The sequence below is a fragment of the Somniosus microcephalus genome, chromosome 16 (genome assembly GCF_052327205.1).
Source record: "Somniosus microcephalus isolate GS21.2 chromosome 16, FLI_Smic_1.0, whole genome shotgun sequence".
Classification (NCBI taxonomy): Eukaryota; Metazoa; Chordata; class Chondrichthyes; order Squaliformes; family Somniosidae; genus Somniosus; species Somniosus microcephalus.
In genome coordinates this window covers 92,820,625-92,843,341 of record NC_141002.1, presented here as the reverse complement: position 1 = coordinate 92,843,341, position 22,717 = coordinate 92,820,625, and the positions used below count along the sequence as shown (strand labels likewise).

The 22,717-nt window shown below is 45.1% G+C and overlaps 1 protein-coding gene across 1 annotated transcript in view; it reads right to left on the bottom strand.

Annotated features, from left to right (window-relative positions):
* Nucleotides 1-246: 246 nt before the first annotated feature.
* The window catches only part of tbk1 (TANK-binding kinase 1), a 76,148-nt gene continuing 53,677 nt past the window's right edge, over nt 247-22,717 (bottom strand). Inside the window, exons 17-21 of the mRNA XM_086009443.1 lie at nt 16,252-16,353; nt 15,417-15,513; nt 14,261-14,370; nt 6,063-6,134; nt 247-1,751 (exon numbers count right to left, since the gene is read on the bottom strand). Coding sequence (XP_085865569.1) covers nt 1,700-1,751; nt 6,063-6,134; nt 14,261-14,370; nt 15,417-15,513; nt 16,252-16,353 — 433 coding nt within the window. The 3' untranslated portion in view covers nt 247-1,699. The remainder of the gene's footprint in view (nt 1,752-6,062; nt 6,135-14,260; nt 14,371-15,416; nt 15,514-16,251; nt 16,354-22,717) is intronic.

Genomic DNA, 22,717 nt, shown 5'->3' with positions numbered 1-22,717 from the left:
GATCAAGGGATATGGGGAGAAGGCAAGGACAGGGTACTGAGTTTGCTCAGCCATGGTCTCATTGAATGGCGGAGCAGGCTCAAGGGGCCGAATGGCCTACTCCTGCTCCTATCTTCTATGTTTCTATGTGTTGTAATAAATAAAGTGTAACGCAAGGACAGTTCCATCATAAATGCAGACATCAGAATGTATCATTTAAAAAAAAAATGACACGACAACGGGAAGAAAGATTCAGTAGGCAGGCAGTGCACGCAGATGTAAGATTTTTTAATATATTATTGATGGTTTCTAATCATACAGCATACAAGTAGATATAACAGGTTGCTAAACAGAGATGTTCATTACTTTATTGAAAGTATAACCTGGACCCATTGTGCAGGTCTTCACTGCACCAGAAGAGATTTACATGTTTCCGCATCAAAAATATTGACTATTTTCTATAGTATTTAGTCCAGTCAGCATCAGAATATCTTTCGTCAATTTATGCAGGCTGCATTTTGAAACCAATGCTGTTCCACAAACTAAATTATCGACTGTATTCTGGATCATAAGGGTTTGAAAATATAATTTTTTAGCTACTTATAGCTACTTAGAGAATACAAGAAATACTGCCTTATTTTTGCTGTCAGTGTCAATTAAGAGTGCAACTTGATTACAAAGGAGGGACTACATAGCATTTAGAATCAGTGGCTATTAGTCTATGTAGTTCTAAGGGACATGACAGCAAAACTGTTGTAACATCTATTGTCTCCCTACTTGCTTTAATATAAAATTTGCAGTTTCCATCTGCGCTTGCTGTTCTATTCAATAGAAGATTTAAATGTTAAGTTATGCATACAACTATATACAATATATACACACACAAACACAAATAAAAGGGGCTGTATTCACATTCTTTACAAAGGCACATTCAGCCTTTAAGTTCAATTGATTTAGTCCGATTATTTAGGTTCCATGTTTGCACAGTAATAAATGTAAGAAGCTTCAACGTGGGACTCATCTGAAGTTAAAATTTGGAAAGTACATGCCAAAAATGTTTGTAGACAAGGCCTCAGCCATATTAAACAGCCCTGCAAATTCCTCTGTGGCAAGTGGCACCCAGCAGAGATTTGTAAAGGGCCGGGGGGAGGGGCGGCTGTGAAGCGTTGTACAGTCACCATGTCTCCATACTACCCCGCCCCCCCCCACCCCATCCCCCAACCTTCTAACGTCCTAAACCTACCCTCTGCGACCATGCTTTCGACCAGTTTCCCCAATTCCCGCTCCTCCTCCTGTTTGCCGCTGGCCCGTACCGTGAAACGCCTTGGGCCATTTTAGCTGCAGCAGTCGCTAAATAAACGCAAGCCGCTGTTGCGAATTGAAGTAAACACGACACTATTGCGTACAGGTTTGTTTCGACACCACTAAAAAGCATAGCACAGCCTGCACAATAAGTACATTTGGGAATACACGGAATGGCGTTATAGGCTTTTGCCATCGAGCGATTGACATGGACAATGAGGAGTGGAAAAAAAAATACCAAAAAATGAGACTAAGAGAATAAGCTCAAAAAGGGGAGAAGAAACGATGCCGAGATTGACAGTTTTCCTTCCATGCACATGTTTACAGGATGAAAAGATCAAGAACAGGTCGCACTGGGACCGATAATTGCAGCGGATAGTGGGCTCCTGTTGAACCATACGGGACTGTTCACTTCCATTTAGAGGCGATCGGTATTTTGAATTCCTCCATCCACAGTCAAAGCTCCAAACCTGTTGGAGACAAATACAAGATTATCATCACAGAGAACAGAGCCAAACCCTCTTTGTGGGAAGAAAGAGTTATGACAGAGGACGGATTTTAGAATCACGGAAAACATGATGGAAATCAGGGGCATTCAAAAAAACGCCAAATCTGAGAAACTTACTTTTTGAAATTACTAAAGGGTTAATTTTTTAGACATTACTAAAGGGTTAATTTTTAGACATTACTAAAGGGTTAATTTTTAGACATTACTAAAGGGTTAATTTTTTAGACATTACTAAAGGGTTAATTTTTTAGACATTACTAAAGGGTTAATTTTTTAGACATTACTAAAGGGTTAATTTTTTAGGCATTACTAAAGGGTTAATTTCCTTTTTTTACTGACTTATTCACATGCCAATAAAACCAGTAATTCTAATACAACTGCTGCCAAAGGAAGATGACTGAGATTTACTGTTACATGAATAGAACACACTGGATTTCAGTTACAAAACCTGTTTGCAGGTGAGATTTTTTTTTTGACAGACACAGTTTCCATGCACCCATATTGCAAACAGATTAATAATCAATGAATTAAAAAACTTCATGAGACTCTGGTGATCTCTCAGGTTTGGTATGCAGGTGTGTGTGTGTATTGGAGCGCGGTGTGTACTGTATCAATGTGCTGCAGTGCGCAGGGATCATAATTCCATGTTTAGCGTATTCCAATCTTATCCGAGTCCTCAAAGGGCACAGTGAACAGGGGGAGGGGAGGAGGGTAAGCTAATGAGCAAAGTCAGTGAGATAATGAATATTGGGATTATAATGACCAACAGCTTGATTGGCACCCCATCCACCACCTTCAACATTCACTCCCTCCACCACTGGCGTACCATGGCTGCAGTGTGTACCATCTACAAGATGCACTGCAGCAACTTGCCAAGGCTTCTTCGGCACCACCTCCCAAACCCACGACCTCTTCCACCTAGGACAAGGGCAGCAGGCGCATGGGAACACCAGCACCTCCAAGTTCCCCTCCAAGTCACACACCACCCTGACTTGGAAGTATATCGGCCGTTCCTTCATCGTCGCTGGGTCAAAATCCTGGAACTCCCTCCCTAACAGCACTGTGGGAGTACCTTCACCACGAGGACTGCAGCGGTTCAAGAAGGCGGCTCACCACCACCTTCTCAAGGGCAATTAGGGATGGGCAATAAATGCTGGCCTTGCCAGCGACGCCTACATCCCAGGAATAAATACATTTAAAACTTTTTTTTAATAAAAACAAAATACTGTGGATGCTGGAAATCTGAAATAAAAACAGAAAATGCTGGAAACACTCAGCACGTCAGGCAGCATCTGTAGAGCGAGAAACAGAGTTAACGTTTCACGTTGATGACCTTTCGTCAGAACTGGAAAAAGTTAGAGATATATCACAGTTTTGGTCTCCTTACTTAAGGATATACTTGCCTTGGAGGCGGGGCAACAAAGGTTCACTGGATTGATTCCTGGGATGAGAGGGCTGTCCTATGAGGAGAGACTGAGCCTATACTGTCTGGAGTTTAGAAGAATGAGAGGTGATTTCATTGAAACATAAGATTCTGAGGGGGATTGACAGGATAAATGCTGAGACATTGTTTCCCCTGGCTGGAGAGTCTAGAACTAGAGGGCATAGTCTCAGGATAAGGGGTCAGCCTCTTAAGTCTGAGATGAGGAGGAATTTCTTCACTCGGAGGGTGGTGAATCTTTGGAATTCTCTGCCCCAGAGGGCTGTGGTTGCTCAGTCGTTGAGTATATTCAAAGCTGAGAGCGATAGATTTTTGGACTCCAGAGAAATCAAGGGATATGGGGATAGGGTGGGGAAAGTGAAGTTCAGGTCGAAGATCAGCCATGATCTTACTGAATGGCGGAGCAGGCTCGAGGGGCCGTATGGCCGACTCCTGCTCCTAATTCTTACGTTCTTATGTAACGGGTGTTAAGCAAGCAGAGGCAGGGAAAGGGGGGAGGGGAGGAAAGAACAAAAAGGAAGGTCTGCGATAGGGTGGAAGGCAGGAGAGATTAAAGGACAAAAGGGATGATGGTGCGAGGCAAAAGGGGGCGGCAATGGAACAAGTAACGAAACGTAAGATGGGTCTAGAGGAGGCGTAAGTGGCAACAGAACCATTACCAGCACCTGGTGTCTGAAAAAAATGGGACAAGTGGTTATGATGTGCAATTGTTGAACTTAATGTCGAGTCCAGAAGGTTGTTAAGTGCCTAACTGAACCTAAGGTGCTTTAGTGGAGGTGAGGAAAAGAGATAAAATAAGTAAAATAAAGAACAGGTGCTGAGCCACAGTGGAAGAGTTAGGCACAGTGACCAAAGGCTATGTCAAAAAGATGGTGTTTGAGAAGGTTTTGAAAAGGGTGGAGAGATGGTGGGATTTAGGGAGAAAGTTCTGCCACCAATGTCCCACTCATCCATCACCTCCCCTGTGCTCGCTGACCAACATTGGCTCCCAGTCCGGCAATGCCTCGATTTTAAAATTCTCATCCTCGTTTACAAATCCCTCTGTGGCCTCGCCCGCCCCCGCCATCTCTGGAAACATAGAAGATAGGAGCAGGAGTAGGCCATTCGGCCCTTCGAGCCTGCTCCGCCATTCAATGAGATCATGGCTGATCATCCAAATTCAGTACCCTGTCCCTGCTTTCTCCCCATATCCCTTGATCCCCCTTTAGCCTCAAGAAATATATCCAACTCTTTCTTGAATATATTTAATGAATTGGCCTCCACCGCCCTCTGTGGCAGAGAATTCCACAGGTTCACCACTCTCTGGGTGAAGAAATTCCTCCTCATTTCAGTCCTAAATGGCTTACCACTTATTCTTAGACTGCGATCCCTGGTTCTGGACTCTCCGGCCATCCGAAACATCCTTCCTGCATCTAGTCTGTCCAGACCTGACAGAATTTTATAGGTTTCGATGAGATCCCCTCTCAATCATCTAAACTCCAGTGAGTATAAGCCCAATCGACCCAATCTCTCCTCATACGTCATTCCTGCCATCCCTGGTGAATCTTCGCTGCACTCCCTCCATGGCAAGAACGTCCTTCCTCAGGTAAGGTGACCAAAACTGCACACAATACTCAAGGTGCGGTCTCACCAAGGCCCTGTACAACTGTAGCAAGACATCCTTGTTCCTGTACTTGAACCCTCTCACTATGAAGGCCAACATACCATTTGCCTTCTTAACCGCCTGCTGCACCTGCATGCTTACCTTCAGCGACTGGTGCACAATAACACAACAAGGAACCTCCCCCTCGTTGCAGTGATAGGGCATGGCTTGGCTGTGGAGGAATTTCAAGGTGAGAATTTTCAATTCAATGCGCTGGGAGATTGGGACCGAATGCAGGTCCCCCCCAAAAAAAGTGAAATGATAACTTACAAACAGTGAAAATAACAGACAAGAGTCTGTGTATAGAGCACAAAGTGCTCAGGCTGTGAAGTTCACTGTTTGAGGATGCACACATAGACGGATCTGCACGCTTCTAGTTTAGAAAGGAATCAGGAATGAGAAGGAAAATCTATTTCCAAGTACAATTATGTCTTTATATTATTAAAATGCTGGAAATACACAGCAGGTCCTTCAGTATCTGAAAACAGGCAGGGTGCGTGTGGATTGAATAAAGGATCTACATCCAAAACTTGACCCAGTCTGTACTCTTTTCAAATACTAACAGAATATTTTAAAAGCCTTAAAACTGCTCATTTTAACAAAATCCCCCCCCCCTTAATTTTCAAGGTTTCAAATGACAAAAATCTCTCTTTATTTCCAGCATTCTGTTTTTCTTTCCAAATTTTCAGCAGTTAGGTGTTAAGCCGTGGCTCAGTGGGTAGCACACTCGCCTCGGAGTCAGAAGGTTGTGGGTTCAAGTCCCACTCCAGAGACTTGAGCACAAAAATCTAGGCTGACACTCCCAGTGCAGTGCTGAGGGAGCGCCGCACGGCTGGAGGTGCCGTCTTTCGGATGAGACGTTAAACAGTCTGCCCTCTCAGGTGGACATAAAAGAGCCCATGGGACTTCTTCGAAGAAGAGGGTGTCCTGGCCAGTATTTGTCCCTCAACCAACAACACCGAACCAGATTATCTGGTCATTATCACATTGCTGTTGTGCAAATTGGCTGCCATGTTTCCCTACATTACAACACTTGAAAAAAAGTAATTAGCTGTGAAGCGCTTTGGGACATTCTGAAGCCGTGGAAGGCGCTGTATAAATACAAGTTCTTTCTATTTACAGTTATCTCTGTGTCACCACCTTAGTTCCGTGTGGTGTTTGCTCAGTTACCAAATTTGGACTGTATTTACCTTTCCAGGATGTGATTATTTTCAGCAAGCTCCTTAACGACTCCTTCCATTTCTTCCTTCAGTTTCCTCATTCTACAGAAAGATCAAAAAAAATATATTTTGAAGAGGAAGAATACGTCAGACTAATTCTGTCCACTTACGATCAACTGTGACGAGACCAAATGCCATTTAAAAATCACAACTCTGAAACTTAAAGCAATTTCTGTAACTCTGCAATGTAAAATATCAACATTGGCCCAGAAATTCGGGTCGGGGGCTTCCCGCGGGTGCAAGCCCCCGACCTGCACCTACCTAGCGCGCCGGCCGTTGAGCTGTGGGCCCGCGTGGGATTCCAATCCTGGGCCTGCTCCAACTGCCGGCGCGCAGTGCTTGCGTATCCCAGGGGCGCAGTTAGTTCGATGCGTCCCCTGGGATCACGTGGGCCATGGGGAGCCAATCGGAGCAGGGAAATGCCCATTCATAAATTTGACAGGAAGCGCTGTCAAAACTTAGAAATACTACGGGCCCCAAAACATCACTAAATCTTCAAACAAATTTTTAAAAATCACCACATTTTTTAAATAAACTAGAAATTACATGAAATAACTATTATAAACAATAATTTAAATTTTTGAAAAGAATAATTTTATTTTCTAACGGGGCTAAAAATAAACTTACCTTTCTTTAAAGTATTAAAAAATAATAAACCTGTGGAAAAAATGTTTTAATTTTAATTAATTCACCACTTACCTTGTAAAAAGCAGGCCTACGCCTGCTTTTTAAATGTCTAACTCCTGGAGACTTACCCTCCCGGGAAAACCTGTAAAAAAAAACGTAAGTTTGACGCGCACGCGCAGCCTGTCCTGCGCATGCGTTCGACCTCTGAACCCCTTCTTTCAGGGGAACGGAAGTGCCGGTTTCCCGCACATGCGCAGTGCATGCAGAAAACCGGCACTTCCATTGAGCCTACGGGTGAGTACCCCATGCGTATTCACCCGTGGAGACCCGAATTTCTGGGCCATTGAATATGATTAATTTTATGTAGCGAAATACCATTCAGCATCAAAAACCTAAGACTATGTTCTTTTACAAAGAAGTATTCACCTCTGAGGTTACAATGCTGCTCATTCTTTTAATTAAGCCGACTTTCATATACCATTGGATGGTAAAGAGTCCCAAGAGGACATTCCAAGGGATGTAGTCCCGTTTTAAGAGATTTATGTCTTGCACTATCTGCCTTTCCCATCGTACACTCAATATAGTTTAACTTCTGTTATTTATGACCAAGTTGGTTCAATTTTAAAAAGGAAATCCTCGAGACACATTCTTCACGAGAATAAATGTAATTTTTTGCGCTTACGGCAAGTTTGTGTTTCTCTCTTTCCTCTCATTCTACTTGTGTTATACGGCCATTGCTCATCAATCATGACACCTCTCTCCCATTTCAATTTTCACACCAAATCATATTGCAAACAAAAAATTCTACTTAATCACAGTCTGGAGGGGAATCGAATTATTAAAACAGTTCCTCAAGCATCCCACTATATACCAACAACAACTTGTATTTATATAGCGCCTTTAACGTAGTAAAAACGTCCCAAGATGCTTCACAAAATTGGACACCGAGCCACATAAGGAGATATTAGGACACGTGGTGGACAAAAAGGTTTAGTCAAAGAGGTAGGTTTTAAGGAGCATCTTGAAGGAGGAGAGGGGTGTAGAGAGGCGGAGAGGTTTAGGGAGGCAATTCCAGAGCTTAGGGCCTAGGCAGCTGAAGGCACGGCCACCATTGATGGAGCGATGAAAATCAGGGATGCGCAAGAGGCCCAGAGTTGGGGAATACTCTACCAAGAGGTAGAATTATCCTCTCAATGCTCATCCATAGTGGACCAGATATGCTGGTTTGGATATACTAGACTCAAACTGGATTACTATTACTGATGGATCAGGGAAACAGATCACTTGTGGTTTATTTATTTCATCGCACTCCCTGCCAGGCTCCCTAGTTCTACCCTCCATAAACTTGAGGTCATCCAAAACTCGGCTGCCCGTGTCCTAATTCGCATCAAGTCCTGTTCACCCATCACCCCTGTGCTCGTTGACCTACATTGGCTCCCAATTAAGCAACGCCTCAATTCTAAAATTCTCATCCTTGTTTTCAAATCCCTCCATGGCCTCGCCCCTCCCTATCTCTGTAATCTCCTCCAGCTCTATAGTCCCCCGAGATCTCTGCGCTCCGTCAATTCTAGTCTCTTGAACATCGTCGATTTTAATCGCTCCACCATTGGCGGCCGTGCCTTCAGCTGCCTAGTCCCTAAGCTTTGGAATTTCCTCCCTAAACCTCTCCGCCTCTCTTTCCTCCATTAAGACACTCCTTAAAACCTACCTGTTGTATCCGTGTGTTAATGGAGACACGGAATGCAGGAGTTGGTTTCACAGGTGTTTACTGAACAAAGTCTGGAGGTGAACTAACAGATACAAGACACTATACAGGCTTATATAGCCCGAGTGGCCATTACCGGCATTACAGTACACAGGGGCTCTTAAAGGCACATACACCACACTACCCCTTTGACCCAAGCTTTTGGTCATCTGCCCCTTATACGGCTCGGTGACAAATCTTGCTTTTGGATAACGCTCCTGTGAAGTGCCTTGGGACGTTTTATTATGTTATAAGGGTGCTATACAAATGTAAGTTGTTGTTGTCGTGGACCTGTCACAGATCCCAGTCCTCCCACTGATCCATCCTCGACTGCGGGTCAAACATCGGCTCAGTCCGCCAGGCTTTGTCTGCCAGGCTTTCTGCATGCGGCTACCCCGGCGCAGCCTTTAATGAAAACATTTGTTTGTGCAATCCTGGATTAGAGGGAAGAGCTCACGATTGATGCCAGCGATGGGGGAAAATTCAGAGTCCTCCTTGTAAGTTTTACACCTTTCGATTATTCACCTCCCTTGGGGAGTCAGATAAGTGGGAAGGAGTCCGTGACCACACAAATTGTACACCACCCATTGGAAGAGCAGGCCTGATGTGCCAGATGATTTTTTATTTTGCTCAATCCTATCTGACTGGGCCTCTGGAGTTTAGAAGAATGAGAAGTGATCTCATTGAAACATATAAGATTCTGAGGGGGATTGACAGGGTAGATGCTGCGAGGTTCTTTCCCCTGGCTGGAGAGTTAGAACTAGGGGGCACAGTCTCAGGATAAGGGGTTGGCCATTTAAGACCGAGATGAGGAGGAATTTCTTCACTCAGAGGGTGGTGAATCTTTGGATTTCTCTACCCCAGAGGGCTGTGGATGCTGAGTCTTTGAGTATATTCGAGGCTGAGATCGATAGATTTTTGTACTCTAGGGGAATCAAGGGATATGGGGATCAGGTGAGAAAGTGGAGTTGAGGTCGAAGGTCAGCCATGATCTTATTGAATGGCGGAGCAGGTTCGAGGAGCCGTGTGGCCGACTCCTGCTCCTAATTCTTATGTTTGTAATACTTGTTCTTATGGTGTAGGACACAAATCTAGAGAGAGAGGCACTCTCGTGATTTACTGCCCTGACTATTCATTTTATCAATGGTATGCAGTACTTAACAATCCAGTAAATCAATTTCCCCATGTTAATTAAACTAGGTGAGCTGGTTGTAAATTAAATCTGTACAGGAATAAATCAATATAAACGCTACAAGTTTCCTCTCGGCAGTCAAAAGCTATGAAAGTTCAATTACAATCACATCCTGCTGAAGATCAACTTTTCTCTGCCAAGTTGCAACAGTCTGCGGGAGGTAGCCATACACACGATATAAACTAAGTAGTGATCGAGCTACGGTTGGTGAATTGGCAGTTAAGTTCTTTCACAGCACTGAACGTATGAAATCAGCTCTTTATTTTACAAAAGCAAAAGACTGTGAATGTTGGAAATCCAAAATAAAAACAGAAAATGCTGGAAATACACAGCAGTCCTTCAGGGCTCAACACTGAGTTCAACAATTTCAGATCATACAAACATAAGAAATAGGAGCAGGAATAGGTCATTTGGCCCCTCGAGCCTGCTCCGCCATTCAATAAGATCATGGCTGATCTTCTACCTCATCTCCACTTTCCTGCACTATCCCCATATCCCTTGATTCCATTAATATTCAACAACCTATCGATCTCTGTCTTGAATATACTCAACGACTGAGCCTCCACAGCCCTCTGGGGTAGAGAATTCCAAAGATTCACCACCCTCTGAGTGAAGAAATTTCTCCTCATCTCAGTCCTAATTGGCCAACCCCTTATTCTGAGACTGTGACCCCTGGTTCTAGACTCCCCAGCCAGGGGAAACATCCTCTCTACATCTACCCTGTCAAACCCTGTAAGAATTTTGTATATTTCAACGAGGTCACCTCTCATTCTTCGAAACTCCAGAGAATATAGGCCTAGTCTACTCAATCTCTCCTCATAGGACAATCCCCTCATTCCAGGACCCAGTCTGGTGAACCTTCGTTGCACTCCCTCTATGGCAAGTATATCCTTCCTTAGGTAAGGAGACCAAAACTGTACACAATGCTCCAGGTGTGGTCTCACCAGGGCCCTATATAATTGCAGTAAGACATTGTTACTCTTATACTCAAATCCTCTTGTAATAAAGGCCAACATACCATTTGCTTTCCTAATTGCTTGCTGTACCTGCATGTTAACTTTCAGTGATTCGTGTACAAGGACACCCAGGTCCCTCTGAACACCAACATTTCCCAATCTCGCACCTTTTAAAAAATACTCTGCTTTTCTATTTTTCCTACCAAAGTGGATAACTTCACATTTCTCCACATTATATTCCATTTGCCATGTTCTTGCCCACTCACTTAGCCTGTCTATATCCCCATGAATCCTCCTTGCATCCTCCTCACAACTTACATTCCCACCCAGTTTTGTATCGTCAGCAAACTTGGATATTTTATATTTGGTCCCCTCATCCAAATCATTGATGTAGATTGTGAATAGCTGAGGCCCAGGCACTGATCCTTGCGGTACCCCACTAGTTACAGCCTGCCAACCCGAAAATGACCCGTTTATTCCTCCTCTCTGTTTTCTGTCCGTTAACCAATCCTCAATCCATGCTAGTATATTACCCCCAATCCCATGAGCCCTAATTTTGTTTAATAACCTCATGTGGCACCTTATCGAATGCCTTCTGAAAATCCAAATACACCACAGCCACTGGTTTCCCCCTTATCGATTCTGCTAGTTACAACCTCAAAAAATGCTTCGACAAACATGATTTCCCTTTCATAAATCCGTGTTGACTCTGCCCAATCCTATTATTATTTTCTATGTGCCCGGTTATCACATCCTTAATAATAGATTCTAGCATTTTCCCTACTACTGATGTCAGGCTAACTGGTCTGTAGTTCCCCATTTTCTCTCTCCCTCCTTTCTTAAATAGTGGGGTTACATAAGAAATAGGAGTAGTAGGCCATTTGGCCCTTCGAGCCTGCTCCACCATTCAATGAGATCATGGCTGATCTTCGGCCTCAATTCCATTCACCGGCCCTATCGCCATATCCCTTGATGCCCTTACTAGTCAGAAATCTATCAACTTCTGTTTTGAATATACCCAATGACTGAGCCTCCACAGCCCTCTGGGGTAGAGAATTCCAAAGATTCACCACCCTCTGTGTGAAGAAATTTCTTCTCATCTCAGTCCTGAATGGCCTACCCTTTACCCTGAGGCTGTGGCCCCTGGTTCTAGACTCCCCTGCCAATGGAAACATTCTCCCAGCATCCACCCTATCAAGCCCTGTAATAATTTTGTATGCTTCAATGAGATCCCCTCTCATTCTTCTGAATTCAAGAGAATACAGGCCTTCTCATACGACAGTCCCGCCATCTCAGAAATCAATCTCGTGAACCTTCGTTGCACTCCCTCTATGGCAAGTATATCCTTCCTTAGGTAAGGAGACCAAAACTGTACACAGTACTCCAGGTGTGGTCTCACCAAGGCCCTATATAATTGGAGCAAGGCTTCTTTACTCCTGTACTCAAATCCTCTTGTAATGAAGGCCAGCATACCTTTAGCCTTCCTAATAGCTGGCTGCACCTGCACATTCACTTTCAGTGACTCATGTACAAGGACACCCAGGTCCCTTTGAGCATCTGCATTCCCCAATCTTTCACCATTTAGGAAATACTCTGCCTTTCTGTTTTTTCTACCAAAGTGGATAACATCACATTTATCCACATTATAATCCATCTGCCATGTACTCGCCCGCTCACTGAGCCTGTCGAGATCCCCTTGAAGCCTCTTCACATCCTCTTCGCAACTGACACTGCCACCTAGCTTTGTGTCATCAGCAAATTTGGAAATGTTACATTTAGTCTCCTCATCCAAATCATTGATATAGATTGTGAACAGCTGGGGCCCAAGCACCGATCCTTGCGGTACCCCACTAGTCACAGCCTGCCATACTGAAAAAGGCCATTTATCCCTACTCTTTGTTTTCTGTTAACCAATTCTCAATCCATGCTAGTATATTACCCCCAATTCCATGTGCCCTAATTTTGTTCACCAACCTCTTGTGTGGGACCTTATCGAAGGCCTTCTGAAAATCTAAATACACATCTACCGGTTCCCCTTTGTCTACTCCACTAGTTACATCCTCAAAGAACTCCAATAGGTTTGTCAAACAGGGTTTCCCTTTCATAAATCCATGTTGACTCTGCCCAATCTTAACTATTAGTTTCTAAGTGCCCAGTTATTGCTTCCTTTATAATAAATTCCAGCATTTTCCCAACTACTGATGTGAGGCTAACAGGTCTGTAGTTCCCCGTTTTCTCTCTCCCTCCTTTTTTAAATAGCGGGGTTACATTTGCTATCCTCCAATCTGCAGGAACCGTTCCAGAATCGATAGAATTTTGGAAGATGACAACCAATGCGTCCACTATCCCAATGGCCACCTCTTTCAAAACCCTAGGATGTAGGTCATCCGGTCCTTGAGATTTATCGACTTTTAGTCCCATTAATTGAGGAGATGTCTTTAACCCTGGCAGGCAACACAACCTTTGGAACTCCTGGTCGCGGCTGCAGAGAACAGTATCTATCCCTCTAACTATACTGTCCCCTACCACAACTACATTCTCTTTCACTCCCTCCACTTGAATGGCCTCCTGCACCACGGTGCCATGGTCAGCCTGCTCATCCATCTTGCAGGCTTTTCCCTCATCCACACAGGCAGCAAGAACCTCATACCTGTTGGATAAGGACAAATTCCGAGGCTCCTTCAGCACTGCACCCGAGGTCCCCTTGCCTGCCTGAGTTGCAGTCACACCCTCCTGTCCCTGACCACTAACCAGACCTGTACCACTACCTAACCTAAGGGGTGTGACTGTCTCCTGGATCAAAGTGTCCAGGTAACACTCCTCATCCCTGATGGCCCGCAATGTCTGCACCTCAGACTCCAGCTCAAAAACTCTGATCTGAAGTTCCTCAAGATGCAGGCACTTACTGCAAACATGGTTATCCGGGATCACAATGCTCTCCACAAACTCCCACATGCTGCAATTGCGGCACTCCACCTGCATTGCCATCCCTATATGACCTTGTTCTATTTAATTAAATGTAATTTGTATTTAAGTTACTTAGCTTACAGTTTAGTTTTCTGACTACTTACTTGATCCAGATTAAGTTACGGGTAATGAAATTAAATATCTACCTGGAACACAAAGCACTACAAGTAGTGTCGGCAAAAACCAGCAACTCCAGCCCCCTCTTCTCCGAATTCCCACCCTTTCCAAATTCCCAAATAAAACAAACACTCTGTTTAAGTGCACTCCGTTTAATGCCGCTCTATGCAGCCCGCTCATAACCTCTGCTCCCATTTTATCGGACGGCAGCTGTTTGTGATGATTCTGCTATTCCCATTCACACCTCCTCTAGACCCATCTTTTGTTTCTTTACTTGTCCCATTACCATGCACCATCATCCCTTTTGTCATTTAATCTCTGCTGCCTTCCACCCAATCACAGACCTTCCCTTTTGTTCTTTCCTCCCCTCCCCCCTTTCCCTGCCCCTGCACTTGCTTAAAAACCTGTTACATCTCCAATTCTTTCCAGTTCTGACGCAAGGTCAACGACCTGAAACGTTAACTCTGTTTCTCTCTCCACAGATGCTGACTGACCTGCTGAGTATTTCCAGCATTTCCTGTTTTTATTTCTTATGTTCCATTTGATATCAACTGAAAGTATTTACCCAATGGTCATTTCCATCAAAGTATTCTGACTTGGGTAGCCTTGGGACACTGGAGGCTTCCAGTCACTAGACGTTGCCATGAGCGCTTTCTGAGGCAGCAGCTCCTGCAGCTGTGAAAGCAAAAGAGAGAGAAAAGACTTCAGTCATAATTCAGCACAAATGTTTCTGTATAACTCAATCACACCACAACCAAACAACCGTGGGCAAATTAAATTAAGGTACGGTAGCATAGTGTTTATGGTACTGGGCCAACAACCCAGAGGGTGCGCGAGCGCCAAGTCCCACCGTGGCAAAGAATCTGGTCATTTGTGGGCTGGCAGCAGAAAGAAAATGACGACTGAAAACGGGCCAGAGAAAGAAACCGGTCACCAATGTGCCCTTTGAGCTGCGCGGCCACGCTGGAGATCCTGCGCAGCCGGCTCACCAACGTTTGAATGGAAAAACCGCGCATGTGCGGAAATTTGAATGGACCCTGCAGCCCATTAAAGGGGCCGCGCACCCAAAAAAAAATTAAAGTGGACATTGCCCGTCTCCCCAACCTGGCCTGGCCCATCAGCGACTTGAGGGTGCCAGGTCTAGCTGGCCGTATTCCTGAAGGTTTAATCACATGACTTCCCGCCTTCAACGGCCACCACTGGTCGCCCAATACATCCATCCTTTCAGCGCCCCGCCTTCTCACACCAATTGAAAAGCGAATACTCTTCATTACCCAATTGGATGGTTCTTGACTGCCAGTCAAACAGCCTTTTCTCCTATCGCCAATATTTTTATAACTAATAAATAAGTGTTCAAAAAATTTTAAAAGCATCCAATTTTTTTTTAAACGCCCCTTGTGATTTTTCGCCCGGGTCTGCTCGTAGCAGTGTGCTGGAGGTCAACGTTTAATTCCTGGAAACTCCAGGACAATCCTGGAGGGGTGGCAACCCAAGTGTGACTCCAGCTCCACATGGCTGGCCCTTAATGGCCTCTGAAGTGGCTCGGCAAGCCAATCAGTCAAGCAAGTCAAACAGGCACGACTCGAGAAGGGATACCACCAACTTCTCAGGGCAATTAAGGATGGGCAACAAGTTCGGCCTCGTCAGAGTCACCCATGTCCCAAAACAAATTAAACAAAAAAAATTGGTTGGTCATCACTCCAGAGACCAAATAGCTGTACCTTTTTGATGTGCTCTTGGTATGTAAGTACTTCCTGCTCGATGTTTACAAACTGATTCGCAACATTCAGCATCTGCTTTCTCAGAAAATACGTCTTCCTGTGGACAAAGAGAACTCATTACAGCCAACTCGGGTTACACGGTCACTGACCTGCAGCAACATTACTGCTGCATTACCAAAAGGATTACATTTCTGCAATTAAATGGGGAAAGCTAGAACAAGCAACCACAACTTGCATTCATATAGCGCCTTCAACGTAATAAAACGCCTCAAGGCGCTTCATTGGAGTCTTACAAGACACAATTTGACACCGAGCAACATGAAGCGATGTTAGGACCAATGTTCTCGCTAAGCTGAGCAGTCTGGAGGGCCTGCACAGGCCGCTCACCAGCTTTTATATGGGAGAAACCGCGAATGCGCGAAAATTTGAACACTTGATCCGCGTGATCTCCTGGGCTGGTTTCGATCATATGAGAAATTTTCAAGAGTATTTTATCCCTTATTTGCCCTGGGCTTTATTTGCTAGATTTTTACCTCTCCCAGGAGATTACATGGCTGTGGGGGAGGGAAGAAGTGTTTATTTATGATGCTCCAGCCATCATGGTTTGGGGCAGGCTTGATGGACCAGCTGGCTGTTTTTTCATACCCATAAATTTCATACGGTGGTGTTTGTAACTCCGCTGCTAAATTGACTGTCAATGGTGACAGCACACTGTTGGTGCTCATTAGTTACAAATACGTCAACAGGCTCGGGATTATAAATCTAGCAGTTGATCCCAAAGTGGGCAAAAACTCTCATCAAATTTTAAAGTACATTAAAAAAAATGACAACTCACTTCATCCAGTCATCCGCTATGTGGAGAAATGCTTGATATTTTGCAACACATTCATCTTTGAACAAGGACATTGCTTTCGAAGCATACAGCCACATTTTCTGCCTGCAATGGAAAATGAGGAAATACCATTCTTAGATGTTAACACGTTCTAGTATAAAAATAATTAAAGCTGTGTGGTGCGTAGTTCGGGGGTAGTAATTATCGATTGTGCAGGTTCCCCGATCCTTGCAGAACGAGTAGGTTGGCCTCCATTCAGTGGGATGCAAACCGTTAGACTATGGGCCAGATTAAAATTTTCCTTTACACCAACATGCTCTGCTGTAACTGCCATTCCGTGTGCTTTTGAAACAAAGCAAGGACATTCAGCAGCGATTGATCACAGAATATCATATTGCTGAGCCCACGTGCTTGAAAAGGCATGATTGCTGTAGCAGCTTGGCTGGACTATTTTGTGGATAATTCACCTCCCTTGTACGGGTGGTTTTGGCATCTGCTGCAAGATCACCAGCCCTCATTACTTCAATGGAAAAAAAATTGAAAAATAAAAGGAAGAAGTTAACCGCAATTCTCTGCAACGGTTTGGAGTGTTAAAAAGAAAACATAACGACAATCGGGGAACGATTTTCCTGTTCCTGGGTGTATTGCATCACCTTCGCAAAAACCCAACTGGTTCACTAATGCCCTTTAGGGAAGGAAATCCGCTGAGGGAGAGAGAAAACCGGGAACTACAGGCCAATTAGCCTGACATCAGTCATTGGGAAAATGCTGGAATCCAGTATTAAGGAAGTAGTAACAGGGCACAGGAAACTTTCGTTTAACCGGAGGTTAAATGTCTGGAAAGCTCTATCTACCAGCAAAATTCCGGAGCCGTTTCCTATAAGTTTTTTTTACTTCTCGTTGCTTTTTTTTCCCCAGTCAGGCTCTGCAAGGTCTAGCTGAAGCTGTTGCTTAGCTACAGAGACGCTTTTAAGCTGCGGCCGACTGTTTTGAAGCTGTTGCTAAGCAACAGGGTTTGTTGATTCACATGGAGCTCAAAAGCTCCGTATGTTTTAACATTAGCGCTGGTTTCTACGGCAGTTTTGATGGTACGGCACCAGCTCGGTCCCGTCAGTGCCGGATACCAGAAAGTTTCCTGTACTTAGAAAGTATGATTAGGCAGGGTCAACATGGTTTTATAAAAGGTAAATCATGTTTGGCAAATTTATTAGAGTTTTTTGAGGATATAATAACTAGCAGGGTAGATAAAGGGGAACCAGTGGATATAGTATATTTGGATTTCCAAAAGGCATTCGATAAGGTGCCACATAAAAGGTTGTTAAGCAAGATAAGGGTATGTGAGGTTGGAGGCAAGGTATTAGCACGGATAAAGGATTGGTTGAGAGACAGAAAATAGAGAGTAGGGATAAACGGGTCATTTGCAGATTGGCAGGCTATAACTAGTGGGGTGCCGCAAGGGCCTCAGCTATTTACAATCTATATTAATGACTTAGATGAAGGGGCCGAGTGCAATGTATCCAAGTTTGCTGACGATACAAAGCTAGGTGGGAAAGTAAGATGTGAGGAGGACGCAGAGAGTCTGCAAAGGGATATAGATAGGTTCAGTGAGTGGGCAATAAGGTGGCAGATGGAGTATAATGTGGGGAAATGTAAGGTTATTCACTTTGGTAGGAAGAATAGAAAAACAGAATATTTTTTAAATGGGGAGAAACTATTAAATGTTGGTTTTCAGAGAGATTTGGGTGTCCGAGCACAAGAAACACAGAGAGTTAGCCATTTAGGACTGAGGTGAGGAGAAATTTCTTCACTCAGAGGGTGGTGAATCTTTGGAATTCTCTACCCCAGAGGGCTGTGGAGGCTCAGTCGTTGAGTATATTCAAGACAGAAAGCGACAGATTTATGAATATTAAGGGAATCAAGGGATATGGGGGTAGTGCAGGAAAGTGGAGTTGAGGTAGATGATCAGCCATGATCTTATTGAATGGCGGAGCAGGCTCAAAGGGCCAAATGGCCGACTCCTGCTCCTTTTTCTTATGCAAATGGCATGTTGGCCTTTATTGCCAGGGGGTTGGAGTGCTGTGCACAGTTTTGGTCTCCTTATTTAGAGGGGGTGCAACGAAGGTTCACTGGATTGATCCCTGGGATGAGGGGGTTGTCCTATGAGGAGAGATCGAGTAGATTGGGCCTATACTCTCTAGAGTTTAGAAGAATGAGAGGTGATCTCATTGAAACAAATAAGATTACTTTCAAGAGGTTATTACACAAAATTAGGATTCATGGTATTGGGGGTAATATATTAGCATGGATTGGAGGATTGGTTAATGGGCAGAAAATAGAGAATAGGAATAAACAGGACTTTTTCAGGTTGGCAGGCTGTAACTAGCGGGGTACTGCAAGGATCAATGCTTGGGCCTTAGTTATTTACAATCTTTATTAATGACTTAGATGAAGGGACCGAGTGTAACGTATCCAAGTTTGCTGATGATACAAAGTTAGGTGGGAAAGTAAGCGGTGAGGAGGACGCAAAGAGGCTGCAGAGAGATATAGACAGGTTGACTGAGTGGGCAAGAACATGGCAAATGGAATACAATGTGGGGAAGTGGGAAGTTATCCACTTTGGTAGGAAAAACTAAAAAGCTGACTATTTTTTGAATGGTGAGAGATTGGAAAATGTTTGCACTCAGTGGGACTTGGGTGTCCTTGTACATGAATCACAGAAAGTTAACATGCAGGTACAGCAAGCAATTAGGAAAACAAATGGTATGTTAGCTTTTGTTACAAAGGGATTAGAGTATAAGAGTAAAGAAGTCTTACTACAATTATACAGGGCATTGGTGAGGCCACACCTGGAGTACGGTGTACAATTCTGGTCTCCTTACCTAAGGAAAGACATACCTGCCTTAGAGAGCGTGCAGCGAAGGTTCAATAGACTGGTTTCTGGGATGAGGAGATTGCCCTATGAGGAGAGATTGAGTAGACTAGGCCTATATTCCTTAGAGTTTAGAAGAATGAGAGGGATCTAACTGAAACATATAAAACTCTTAAGGGGCTTGACAGGGTTGACGCTGGGAAAATGTTTCCCCTGGCTGGGGAAAAGGGGTCGGCTATTTAGGACTGAGATGGGGAGAAATTTCTTCACTGAAGGGTTGTGAATCTTTGGAATTCTCTACTCCAGAGAGCTGTGGTTGCTCAGTCGTTGAGTATATTCAAGACAGAGGTTGATACATTTTTGGGAACGAAGGGAATTAAGGGATACGGGGATAGGGTGGGAAGGTGGAGTTGAGGTTGAAGATCAGTCATGATCTTGTTGAATGGCAGAGCAGGCTTGAAGGGCCAAATAGCCTACTGCTGCTCCTATTTCTTATATTCTTATATTCGGAGGGGGATTGACAGTAGATGCTGCGAGATTGTTTCCACTGGCTGGAGAGTCTAGAACTAGGGGGCATAGTCTCAGGATAAGGGGCCGGCCTTTTAATTCTGAGATGAGGAGAAATTTCTTCACTCAGACGGTTGTGAATCTTTGGAATTCTCTGCCCCAAAGTGCTGTGGATACTCAGTCGTTGAGTATATTCAAGGCTGAGATAGATAGATTTCTGGACTCCAGAGGAATTAAGGGATATAGGGCGAGGGCAGGAAAGTGGAGTTGAGGTCGAAGATCAGCCATGATCTTATTGAATGGCAGAGCAGGCTCGAGGGGTCATATGACCTACTCCTGCTCCTAATTCCTATGTTCTTATGTCCTTACCCGGTCTGGCCTATACAAGAGAAATGGCTGAAGGGTCGATAACCAGATTTAAGGTGATTGGCAAAAGAACCAGAGGCGACATGAGGAAAAACATTTTTACGCAGCGAGTGGTTATGATTTGGAAAGCGCTGCCTGATGGAGCGGTGGATACAGATTCAATAGTAGCCTACAAAAGGAAACTGGATAAATACTTGAAGGAGAAAAAAATTGCAGGGATATGGAGTAAGAGCAGAGAAGTGGGACTAACTGGATTGCTCTTCGAAAGAGCCGGTGCGGATTCGATGGGCCGAATGGCCTCCTATGTGCTGTACTATTCCATGCTTCTATACGTGTGCCAGTCCCACACCAAGGTGGTTGATTCTTAAGCTGCCCACTGAAGTGTCCTAACAAGCCACCCAGTTCAGAACAACTAGTAATGGCCTATAATGCCAGCCTTGCCAGTAACAGCCACGTCCTGTGATTGAATAATGAAAGAAAACCTGGGTGCAGCATAGAGGAAAATCAGGCAGGAAGGACTGCCCGCCCATAAGAGAATACATCGATTGTCCATCCATTCATTTAAGCAGATGGAAAATCGGGATGGGCTTACTGGCGCGCACTCCTCTCCGACCCAATTTTCCTCTACACGGGGACAGGAAAATCTGACCAGCAGCGCCTGAGCAAACCCCGTGACTGGTACAAGGTCATTATTAGTAATTATCCTAGTGAGATGCTGATTTTTTTTTTTTTTTAAATGCTCTCTTGAAAGCTGCTGACAATGACGGCGTTTCCTGTCGAGAGCTGTAGCTGTGGTGCAGTTAGCTCAGCAATCTAACCACCAACATAGACGACGTGGTTTTCGATAGTTGCCTGAATGATATCTTGCGCACAGAGTTTTCTGGATGCATGGAAACAGTGCCTCTCCCTCATTACGCAACACTAAAACCACAGTCATTCTGATGGGCCCACTATTATGGGCAGGCTCACACGAGCATTAAATAGACATGCGCCTCCTTGCCTCCATTCCAGGATACCTTGGAGAGGAAGGGAGGAATTAAATCCTTGTTTTGTGTATCAGGTGACGGCGGCTTTAGGACAGTCAAGCAACAAAACAAGTTGACACTTGGAAACTGAGGAAGTTGGTTTCTTGTAAAACTAAAGAGATGCAGTGGTGGGGGGGAAAAAGTCAAACTTGCGGATAAACAGTTGAGTTCTTTATTATGTCTTGAAGCTGGTTCGTGGGGCTCGGTATAAATTAAGGGGGGCGGGGAAATCCTGTCGCAAATTCACATTTTACTGCTGTTCCAAATTTTCAACTTTTAAGTGCGCTATCAATTACTCATAAAAGACTGAGAGTTAGAAGAGTAACCAAAGGCTTTTATTAACAACAGAATGGAGGTCTGCCTCGAGTGGTCGACCGGTCCAGGATACAAGGGCTGGGGAGCAGTCACCTTTATACTAGGACCTGTGGGAGGAGTCAGCCGAGGCATGTCCAGGCATGTACACAGTGGAATACAAACAGGACAAACAGGAATACAAACAGTGGTTTACCACATTCACCCCTTGTTTAAAATTGAGTCCGGCGGGGTGAAGTGTATTAAAAGTTAGTGTATTGGAGTCTCTCCGGAGGTCTTGTCTGCCGCTGTGATCGGCGTGGCGACGGCAGGGGTAGTGAAGCTTCCGGCGTCGAGTCCAGCGTAGGCTGTGGCACAGGCGTGTCGTCCTCGTAGATGTCGAGCGGGTCGCGGGGCCCAGGCCTGCCGTCTGCTGGGGCTGGATATCGGATCGTGGGGGGGGGGTGGTAGTGGGTAGTGGGTTACTGTGGTCCCCGAGGGTGCAAGGTCTCTTATGGAGACTGTGTCCTCCCGCCCGTCCGGGTATGCGATGTAAGCATACTGGGGGTTGGCGTGGAGGAGGTCGACCCTCTCGACCAGGGGGTCCGTTTTATGGGTCCTCACGTGTCTTCTCAGTAGGACCGGCCCTGGGGACGTCAGCCATGGCGGTAGCGATGTCCCTGATGTGGACTTCCTTGGGAAGACAAACATTTTCTCATGAGGGGTGGCGTTAGTGGCAGTGCAGAGCAGTGACCGAATAGAGTGGAGCGCATCGGGGAGCACATCCTGCCAGCGGGAGGTTGGAAGGCCCCTAGACTTTAAGGCTAGCAGGACGGCCTTCCAAACTGTCGCATTTTCTCTTTCCACCTGTCCGTTCCCCCGGGGGTTGTAACTGGTGGTCCTGCTTGTGGCAATACCCCTAGTTAGCAGGTACTGACGGAGTTCGTCGCTCATAAACGATGAGCCCCGGTCGCTATGGATATAGCTGGGGAAGCCGAACAGGGTGAAGAGGTTGTTCAGACATTTAATGATCGTGGCACTGGTCATGTCCGGGCAGGGGAAGGCGAACGGGAAACGGGAGTACTCATCAATAATATTGAGGAAGTACACATTGCGGTCGGAGGAGGGGAGAGGCCCTTTAAAATCAACGCTCAGGCGCTCGAAGGGGCGAGTGGCTTTTATCAGGTGGGCCCTGTCTGGTCTATAAAAGTGTGGTTTGCACTCAGCGCAGACTTGGCAGTTCCTGGTCATGGTCCTGACCTCCTCAATAGAGTAAGGCAGGTTGCGGGCCTTGATGAGGTGGAAGAACCTGGTGACCCCCGGGTGGCAGAGGTCATTGTGGAGGACCCGTAGTCTATCGATCTGCGCGCTGGCGCAGGTGCCACGCGATAGCGCATCCGGGGGTTCATTT